The sequence below is a fragment of the Talpa occidentalis genome, unplaced genomic scaffold, assembly GCF_014898055.3.
Source record: "Talpa occidentalis isolate TD23 unplaced genomic scaffold, MPIMG_talOcc4v2.1 talOcc4.2, whole genome shotgun sequence".
Lineage (NCBI taxonomy): Eukaryota > Metazoa > Chordata > Mammalia > Eulipotyphla > Talpidae > Talpa > Talpa occidentalis.
In genome coordinates, this window is record NW_023602073.1 from 145,843,395 (window position 1) to 145,853,952 (window position 10,558).

Sequence of the window (10,558 nt, forward strand, 5' to 3'; positions counted from 1 at the left end):
ACCATGCCTGTCCTGGCCACAGGGACCCTGGGTTTTGCAAAGTGTCAAGGGATTTTTGGCCTGTAACGTGACCCCTGACTCTCCAAGCCCATGGGATGAATGGACTCTGTAGCTTTTTCTTTGCTCCCTGTGTACTAGTTACCTATGGAGAGGTAGCAAAGCACCTGCAAAGGCAGCAACTGCACACATTTCTTTTTCTCAGTTTCTGTGGGCTGGGGATCTGGATGTGGTTAGGTGGTTCCCTGGCAGCTCCATCACAGGGTCACAGGCCTGGCTCAGCTGGGCTGCACCCCCTATCCCCTACACCAGGCAGGGTGTGCTTCCAGCTCTCTCTTGGGCTCTGATGGGATTTGGTTCCTTGCAGGAAGTTAGATGGAGGGTCTTAATTGTCCGTTGTCTCCTGCCTGGAGGCTGTTCCCAGTTTCTCTTCATAGGGCAGCAACCCAAATGGAAGGAGACTTCTCAGAGTGAGTAAGACAGGGAGAGTGAGAAGAAAGGTCCCAGCTCATCCCAGTGGTGACATCACATTGAATCTGGTTGAATCACATTGCGTATCCTGCAGAAGCAGGTCTCTGGTTCAGCCTCCATTTCAAGAGGGGGATGACACTCAGGTACAGGGCAGGATGGAGACTACTCTCTCTCCTGGGCATTCCTTTCGGCAGATCTCTAAGTTTTCCCAAATGGGAAGGAGGATTTTGAGGTCCATGGAATGTAACCCGTGCTCTGTGGGCCTACCTCATTGGGAGGTAGGAGACCAGGATGATGAGGAGCTTGGCCTGGTTGGCATCAGTAAGTGTATCAATAAGTGTATCAGCCCATTCATTAGAGAAAGATAACTTGGTCTGGATATGTTTGCTCACGTCACAGCTATGAGAATTATTTTATCTATTGAATGTATTTAACTCTCTTTGAAACTCAAAGCAGTCAGGACAGTGGTTGCCTTTGGTAGGGAGGAAGTGGCTGGAAAGGAACACAGCTTTTGGTGTGCTGGGCGAGGGTCGTTTTTGACCTTGGTGGGGGCGGCGCAGATGCGTTCATTTTGTGAAACTTCATCAAACACAAACTTTATTATTTGTGCACTTTTCCCTATGTATGTGACATTGTATTGTACATATTCAATTTATTAAAAAAAAAAAACTTGAAAGCTAGAGTGTGGATAAACATAAACAATAGTTTCTTGCAGAAACAAGGAACTGTTGTTAACAGTAGTGTTGATATTAGTGATAGGCACATTCTATAAGTAAAGAAAAATCTCTCTACTGGTATTATCTTAGAGGAAATGCTCTATGGAAATTCTAGGAAGCTGAGCAATTTATGAAGGCATGCACTAAACGTGGGTTGTGGGGAACATCGGGTTGCTCAATATCCACTGGCTTTTGGCTAAGCTTGTCCTGATTTTAAAATGAATGAGTAACGGGTCTCACTGAGACTTTCTCTTGGGGTGATGCTGGCTTATGACAGAGGATCCTCCTTGTCCAGTAGCTGCTCTGCAGGATACATTTCCAAGGCTAGGTCTTGAGTCATACCATGTTCTGAATATCTGGAGTGAAAAATGAAAATACAGCTTCTCTTTTTGATAGTATAATTTGGAACCCCCACCAACCTTGCTGGCTGCCAGAAAGCTAGCAGGGTGGGTTAAAGGCCATTGTCAAAGCCTTAGGAGCCTCCTGCACCACAGGGGAGCCCAGTGGCCTGAGGCTGCTGACCCCGTGGGGGCCTGTCCTTTAGGAAGGAGCTCAGCGGGTTTTGTTGTTTAATTAGTTTCCTTCCCCTCTGTTCTTATCTAGGTTTTTTTTTTTTTTTTTAAATCCATGAAAGATCTAACATACTTGAGCTTAAATAGAAGAAATTTGAAATGTTTAGAGCTAAAAACCACAGCTCAAAGTTAAAGAAACTCTCCTTTAAAACATTTTTATCAGGTTTAGAGGTGATTAATTTATTTTTGCCTTTAAAAAATCACTTTTCCAAAGTATAATGATCTGAAAAGATCTTACTAGTTTTTTCAATAAATTATTAACTCTCCCTCTGAAGCAGATGTGAAAATCTCCCAAAGACAAGTAAAACTGCTTAAATGACCTCACGTGAATGGCAGTACAGTGATGTCAGTGGAGGAGACTTGCTATTTTGTAGAAAAGGATGTTTGTGAGAGCCTCCCTGGTGGCGCAGGCGGTTGAATGCAGTGCTGTGAAGCTGTCCGCAGCCTTTGCAGGGCAGGTTCGATTCCTGACCGGCCAGGGAGAAACACACAGGGCGCAGCAGACCTCTCCTGTCTCGCCCGCTGCTCCTCTCAGCAGTGTATTTCAGTCAGTCTGCCTGTTCTGTTCCCCACTCTGTCTCTGGTGAATCCTCTCAACCCCTGCACCTCTGGCCTGTACCCCAGTTCTTGTATGCATGAATAAATAAATCTTTTTTAAAAAAATTAGTTAAACTATGATTTTTTTTTTTTTTTTAAAGATGTTTGTGAATCCTTGATGTTGCAGTCAGAGAGAGAGAGCAGGCGCTCCTGGCCCTGCCAGCCACCCGACTCACCCGCTCTTACCTCCTGCCTGTTTCTTGCTCCTGGTCATCCTGCTGTTTCCCCCTCTTTGGTTATACCAGAGCATGACCAAGGCACACCCAGGGATCCCCAAACTTGCGCACTTTAAAGGGGTCCAGCCACCCGTGCACACAAGGGCAAAGCAAACTCAGTGTGAGCGCTCTTTAATGCAATCAGTGTGTGCAGAGAGGGGACAGAGGAGGCTGATCCTGATACAAGTTTCTCAAAGCACCCGAGGAGCAGCTGGCATTTTAGATGCTATTCAAAAAGAAGCTGCATGATTGATTATTGGATTGAACAGCACCGATGGCCTTAACAAGAGCAGCTGAGGGGTGACGGCAGGGGAACCTGAGGGCCGAGGCCTGAACAGCATGGGCACAGGGTCGTGGGAGGTAAGGTGAGGAGGGAAGGATGAGCTGGAACAGCAGTGTGGGGTCAAGAGAGGACTTCAGCGGTGGGAGAAGGAAGACCATGCATGGAGCCAGTGAGGATGAGCAGGTGGAGATGGAAGCTGGGAGAGAGAATAGCTCGAGTAAATTCTCTAGTAGGGGAGAGAAGGTGGCAGTCACCAGTGGAGAGAATGTAGATATTTCACCCCAATGAACAGGAGTGATGATGCCACATGCTCATGCTGATGCAGGCAGCGGGCAGTAGGGACGTGGAGAAGTGTTCTAATTGCTTCCATTTCTGCAGAAAAATAGAGCGTACGCTCACCAGCTGTGAGTGAGCCTGGGGAGGAAGTATGAGAAAAGATGAGGCGTTTTGAGGTTGTTATTTGAGGAAAAATGGGTGAAAAATATGATGACAGAGAGAAGCAGGAATCCTCTGCTGCAGTGGTCAGAAGTTTGAACTGCAAACAGCGGACACGGAGGTCAACTTTGCTACACACATGCCTGCTGGGGGCGGCCAGAGAGCGCTGGCTCAGCAAGCAACATGTGCCAGGTGAGGGGACACGGGTGAATGAAACAGGCGTCCTGTCACCTGCCTTAAGCAGCTTTAGCACAGGTGTGGTGGCAGATCCAGGGTCATCTCAGCATGACGCTAAGTTCTCAGTGTGCCCCGAACGTGGGAAAACACAAGAACATTCACAGACCTCCTCAGCGTAATCTGGGGGTTCAGGGGATATTTTTTGAGTACATGATGCCTAAAATGAGAATAGATTTAAGGTTTATAGTAAAGATTGGAATGTGTTCCTGGTGAAAGCAACCCTGGGATCAGAGTTGATCCAGTGAGTGAGGGTAAGGAGGGCCCCCCCAATGTGATGTGTGGGGAGATATGGTCTGGTGTGTGTGTGTGTAGTCAAACTCACACTCTTAGAGGAGAAAGTAAGAAGGGAGTGGAGGATCCCACAAAAGGACCTCAAGTCCATGGAAGCTTGACATTAAGGGGGCCCTTAAGAAGATCCAGCATTCGAGGAGGCTCCCTGGCCGGCACGCAGAGGGCAGGGATAAAGTGCACATTGGAGGCAGGGAGCCCACTTAGGAGGCTGTAGCAGCAGAGCAAGGATAATATTAGTGGATTTTATATCTCAATTGGATTCATAGCTCTAAGGATAGAAGAAACAGCGATAGATTTGGGATAAATCTGTAAGGACTGTGTGATCTTTTTTTGGATGTAGTGGTTGATGCATCTTATTTTTACTTCATTACTTGACTATAGAAAACTCCCCCAGTCCAACTCAGATATTTCAGAAATGTGCATCATTGAGCTCATGGGAGGCAGGTGACATAATACGAAGAGATGGTTTATTCTATTAGCATCATTGGAAGATTGTTCTCATGGAATGTTGGTGGTCTTGAATAAAATGACAGCCTATATGTTTATTCTGTATAAATATGTGTGATTACTTAAACATTAAGATAATTTAATAAAATATGAAAAAGAATTTTTTATCTTATGTCTTAGGTAAAGTACTATGTTCCAGTTTACTCATTGAAGAGTGAATGTTCAGTGAAATGGTCACAAAATTAGGAGTTTTAGGAGGGCCAGTGGTCACACTGAGGCAGGTGTGATGCTGTGCAATAGGGGTCCATCAAGAAAGAGCAACCGGGAAGATCTTGGCTCTATGTCTGCTTCTTCCACTGCCATTTGGGTGGGAACTTGGCTTGTTTTCTTTTTTTTTTTGCATACAAGAACTGGGGTATGGGCCAAAGATGTGGAGGGTGATGAGAGGATTCACCAGGGACAGAGTGGGGAGCAGAATAGGCAGACTGAAATACACTGCTGAGGGGAGCAGCGGGGAGCTAGGAGAGGTCTGCTGTGCCATGTGGGTAGCTCCCTGGCTGGGGATAGAACTCAGGCTGCAGTAGGGATAGGCTGGGACTTAACCCTTGGGCCACCAGGGAGTCCCCTGGAACTGGGCTTGTTTTTGACATGCATAGGTAAAGATGTCTCTCCACACCTCCTAGGACTGGCATAGGGATTAGAATATTAATGTTTAAAAACACTTTTATAATTTTCTGCTCCCTATATATGCATTCATTTGTAAAAGGGCAGAAGCTGGTTAATTAAAGGTAAGCAATGACATCGACCCTTCCTTCTCTTTTTCCTACTTGAACAGTGTAAAGAACACGACCTGGCCATGATTAACCAGTTGCTGGATGACCCGAAGCTGACAGCTAGAAAATACAGGGAGTGGAAAGTCATGAACAGCATGCTGATCCAGGACATCTACCAGCAGCACCGGGCACCCACATCTGCCCCGGAAAGCACCCCCCAGTGACTCAGAACCACCTCCTCCTTCTCTCTGGAAAATTCTATTTGAGGACAAGCCAGGATTCTGTCCCCTTATAACTTACCCCAAGCAATTATTCAAAATGTTGCCAGAGCTTACATTTTTCCCTTAAAAATGAAAGCTGCAACGCAGCCCTCCTCAGGCATCAGCTCCCCCTGTAAAGATGCAGTTTAGGGACGCCGAGTGCCACCCGAGAGCAGCAGCACCTGGCTGTACCTGTGCAGCTTCCATGGGGACCGGACCGGAATCCAGATGAACAGCTTTTGTGTCCCTACTGGGAACTCACGGTTGTGGGCCTTGGGTGGGGTGTGAGAAATGAGTCTTCTGTTTCCTGCTCTCAAGAGAATCGCAGCATCTGGACAAAAGATCCCGTCTTACCCGCGATAGTTATTCATAGAATGATTCTGTCTCCCCAAAGAAGGATGTATATATTCCACCTTGTTGGGTAAATAACTACTCTGAATCATGCTGAGTTGGGGGGATGGTTTCCTGCAGCCGCCGGAGCAGGACCAGCGTGGGGGTGCAACCCACATCCCCAGCCTGTGGTCCAGAACGAGGTGTCTTCTCCAGGCCTTGAGAAACCTTGATGAACAGCGTGTCAGGGGAGGCACGTCTGTGCTCCGCTCCCCCAAAGGATGGCTTGATAGCTTACCCAGATGATGGCGGGGTATCTGGGTCCTGTTTCCTTTTCACATTTACCCTGGGGGAATCTCTACTTACCTGGAGCAGTTCTAACTCCCACGGGGGACAAAAAGGAGCCCACCAGGAGAATTGTGGTCATGTCCCTGTTTGGTGTTAAGACATGTCTACATTTACACCCAGCATCCCTGGGAGCAACACGGACGAGGTGATTCCAGTGCCCAAATTCTTTTAATATCTTTATTGAAACAAACAAAAAACCCAGCAATCCAACAAAAACAACAGCAGAGATATACGTGATTGCTTTATTTTTGTATGTTTGTGTATTACTTTGTGTGTTGTGTGAATAGCTACATATAATATGTTTGTTATTTAAGTATATTTATAGAAGTTCAAATGATGGTGTTTAAAAGATGACATACTGGAATATGTTTTGCTCAGTATATATTCTCCAAGTGTATACTTTTTGCTTGAGAAAAATAGCAGTACTTTTGATTCCTTGGAGTTATTTTGTTGCACTATGATGTATGAGGAATGCTCAGGAAATCTTGTAGGGTAAATGTGGGAGCATGCATTCATAATCTTTCCTTTTCCTTGTCCCTTTGCTTCCCTTCCGCCCTGTCTCCCCAGAAAGTTTAGATTTCTCTATAGATTGTAAGTCACTCTCTAAACTGGAGACTTTTATTTTAGTTTATCCATTCTAGTAAATAAGCTTTAAGCTTTATGCCATTTATGCCCACAAACCCTACACCAAATGAGAGACAACTAATATAGTCTTTTGTCTAAAGACTAAAAGAAGACATAGAAATTTGGAGGTCTGTTGTGAAGGAGAACTCATTTTACTAGAAAAACATGATGAAAAGTCTTCACTGATATCACCATGAATATTTCTTACTGTAAGAATAACCACAACCCACCCAACTCCGCTTCTGGCCTGACCCTTAGCACATTATCAACATGACTTGGGTTACTTTATAGAGTCAAAGTGTGGCTTGACATTCAAATGGAAATAACCCCCTGAGTTTTATCTGCAAACTGAATGGAAACAGTTGTTGAATATTTCCTTAAGTTGTACTAAGAAATCTCGATACTTTGTCAACAACAACCTTTGCGTTAAGAAATAACAGCAGGAACCAAGGTGTTGTCCTAGGAGCTCCTGTAAGACAAGAGGCCGGTCAGTTAGGCCGGTCAGTTAGGCCCAGCAGGCATTCAGGAGTGGGATTGGGTCAATGGAGGAAGCAGGCTGACTCACAGGTGCCTGCTGGCCCTTGGAGAGAGTCACCGTTCAGGCTGGTTTGAGGGGCCTGTCTTCTAATTTCTTTACTCAGGAAATTATTGATTCTGTGTGTAGTCAGCTATTCAAATGTTGAGTAGGATTCACAAAGCAAACAAAGTTTTGAGGGAAGAGGAAGTAACAATTGTACAATGATCATCCTCCTTCATTCCTTTGGTTGCTTTGGTTTGTAACACCAACCAATAAATTCCAAAAAAGTCTTTTTTTTTTTTTTAAAGATTTATTTATTTATTTATACAAGCACTGTGGTACAGTCAGAAGCGTGGGAGGGTGAGAGAATTCACCAGAGCCAGAGCGGAGAGCAGAACAGGAAGAGTGAAGAAATATACTGCTGAGGGGAGCAGCGGGTGGCAGGAGAGGTCTGCGCGCCATGTGGGACCCTTGCCCAGCGGCCGGGGATCGAACCGGTGCTGCAGAGGCTGCGGGCAGCTTCTCAACCCAGTGCTCAACCGCTGTGCCACCAGGGAGGCCCCCAAAAAACCTTTCTTGAATGGAAGTGCTCCAGAAGCTTTTAACAGGTCTTGCAAATACCTTCAAGACTTGCTTTGGCCTGTCATTAACCCATATTAACTGACCCTTTAGTGTGAAATCCTCATACTGCTCCATCACACAGGCCTGTGGGGTCCCTATGATGACTTGACCAGGCCTTTCAGTTATTTTAAAAGTCAAGTTACTCTGGACGTGCTTTTGCATTGTTGGTTATAGCAGTTACTTTGCAGAACTGCCCAATTGTAAGTTAAAATGAGTGGCACACTTTTATACCCTGCTCTCCTAGCCCCACCCCCCTTTAGCTTTTTTCCCTCTGTAAACACCTTCACTCAGTATTGTGTTGTGTTAGGAAGTGGGGGCTACTGCAAAAGCAGCCACCTAGAGGAGAAGGGACAATAGTGGTATGTATAAAAGAGTGGGTGTACATTTCATGACAAGGGGTAGCACTGGCCCCTCTTTGAAGCCATTTTTCTGGTCCAAAGGATATTGGATTATTTCTACTTTATTCATGGAGAGTGCCCATCCATGAAGTAGATTTTGGGTAGTTTCACCTGGTCCCAGGTGAGGCTCCTCTACCCTATCCTGTAGCTGAAGGGTCTGAGGACTTTGGAATAACACAGACAATGGTAGCTCAGGAAGGAAGTGGATGATCTGAGCACAAGGAGCCCCAAACCTGGGGCACCGCCTCTGGATTAGGATCCCGGGGGGACTCCTCTTTGGGGCTGAGAGGAGGACGACAGCCTGTAGCCCCAAACTGGTGCCTGATATGAGACCCTCGCTGGTGAGAACCTCACAGCACAGACTGAGCAGATGGTCTTGTTCTGCAAGGACATCTGTGGCTTTTAATAATTCTAGTTTTGCCACAAATTCAGCACATCAGAGGAAAGAATCATCCAACACACTATCAAATACTCCAAGAAGCCTAAGGAAGAGACTGTGTTTGGAGTCAGATTTCTGCAAGAAACCAAATGCCTTATGTTCACGGAGCACTTTTTAGTTTGTAGAGTGATGTGTCTTGGGTTCCTCTCCAGCGCCCCAGTGGTCTTTGTGGCATGATTGTGGATTATCAGTGCCCCTTTAGACCAAGGGAGGATACAAGCTCTGAGAAGTGAGGCATCTGGGGGGAGCTGCAAGTGCTGGGGTGGGACTCGGACTTGAGTTTGGCTCCTCTGCTCCTCAGGACGCCCAGGTGCTCCCTCCCCTTGACCTTGCTCAAGTGCAGTCACTGCTGGGACTCGGCCCTTGACAGGCAGGATGCCCTCCACTGGGGAAGTGGCTTTGCCAAATCATCATCGATTCCTGAGGGGCCTCCTTTTCCTTGAAACGTAGAGTCTTCAAGTCCCCAACGGTCAGCGTCCCTCCTGCTCCTGGGCTGTCTGCTCATGTGTGAATGATACTGCTTTGAGGTCCGTGAGCTCCTCGGGTGTGAGAGATAGAAAGAGATGGAATGCCTTGGGTTTTTTTTTTTTTTTTTTTTCCTTTTCAAGCATGGCAGGAGATGTTTGAGTCCAGCTTAGTGATAGGGGTTTGGCCCTTGAACTTTTTCTTCTCATGTAATTATAATTGTCCTCAGATAGCCTTTAAATTACAAATAATATCATAGAGATGTAGCATAAAAGAGAAAATACACTTTAAAGTCTTCTGAAGGGAGGCGACAATGACAGGTAATATTTTGCTGTAATAACACAGATTGAGTGAGTCATTTAGGCACCCAGGGTGTCTGTTCAGAAGTCATTACAGACTGAAAAGGTGCCCTGGCCTCCTGAAGTCAGAGCTGCCTCTCTTCTTCAATCTAATTGAAAACAACAATGTTTGGTTTCAATTTTCCAATTTATTTCCCTTCCAATTTTTTTGTATACTTACCTCATAAGAGAAGGTGAGTCCATGAAATCGGAGGTGACTTCCCTGCCCAAGATGTCGCTAACAATAAAAGCTTCTGAACGCCACTATGAAATGGACTGGGGAGGAGTCCCCCACCCTTCACAGAAAGTCTGTCTCATGAACACGATATTGAACAGCTACATGTGTCTCTCTGTTGTGAGACAGGAAGCAATTTCCTGGCCTCTGCACATCTTTACCCTTCCCCTCTACAACCACAGACCACAGAGAAAACATTAAAAATGGATTATACTTTAAAACTTAGTTCATTTCTCTTGTTGTGAGGAGACTCAACTGCGCTTACTGGTATTTCTCTACCCTTAGTCCAAAGGGGAAGCATGCCCCATGGAGACATTTAATATTCCATTTATAAAACCCAGGATTTTAAATCACCATGTATTTTAATGCCCTTGCATGATGGGGATGTGACTTTTAGCATTGCATGGTGTTTGGGGGCGAGATGTCAGTGTGGAAACGATCCCTTCAATTTCATTGTGTGTTCATTGTCACTTGCCCTTGGACTAAATTGAAAAACACAGGCATGGCTCATCTCTCCTGCTTCATGTTTCTGAGGTTGACTTGTAAGAAAACAATAAAGACGAGAAAACATCTAGTAAAATGATATGCAAACAAATTTGAAATACACGTCTGTGTTCATTTTCTTCCTGCAAGGGCTTGCTCACAGAACAAACTCCCTGGCAGGGCCGAATGGCGGCGCTTTTACCGTCTACAAAGGTTAGAGCACCCTCTGGTGGTCTTCACAAAAATAATTGCTTCTAGGAGATGTGTTACTCTTACAGATCTTACTATGTTGGGAACTCTATTTGCACAATTCACTCCAATGGTCCGCAGTTCTCAGGTTAATTAGTATGAAGACATTTAGTTTTTTCATAAATTACTGTTGATCCACAACCTTTGACTTGCATATCTTATGACCTCTTACCAGGCATCTACATTTCTGTTTAGAGAATTAACAAAATATCCAGAT

At 45.5% G+C, this 10,558-nt stretch overlaps 1 protein-coding gene across 1 annotated transcript in view; it reads left to right on the forward strand.

The window, feature by feature from the left end:
* The window catches only part of IPCEF1 (interaction protein for cytohesin exchange factors 1), a 143,769-nt gene extending 133,574 nt beyond the window's left edge, over positions 1 to 10,195 (forward strand). The window contains exon 11 of the mRNA XM_037520636.2: positions 5,097 to 10,195. Coding sequence (XP_037376533.2) covers positions 5,097 to 5,258 — 162 coding nt within the window. The 3' untranslated portion in view covers positions 5,259 to 10,195. The remainder of the gene's footprint in view (positions 1 to 5,096) is intronic.
* Positions 10,196 to 10,558: the final 363 nt, after the last annotated feature.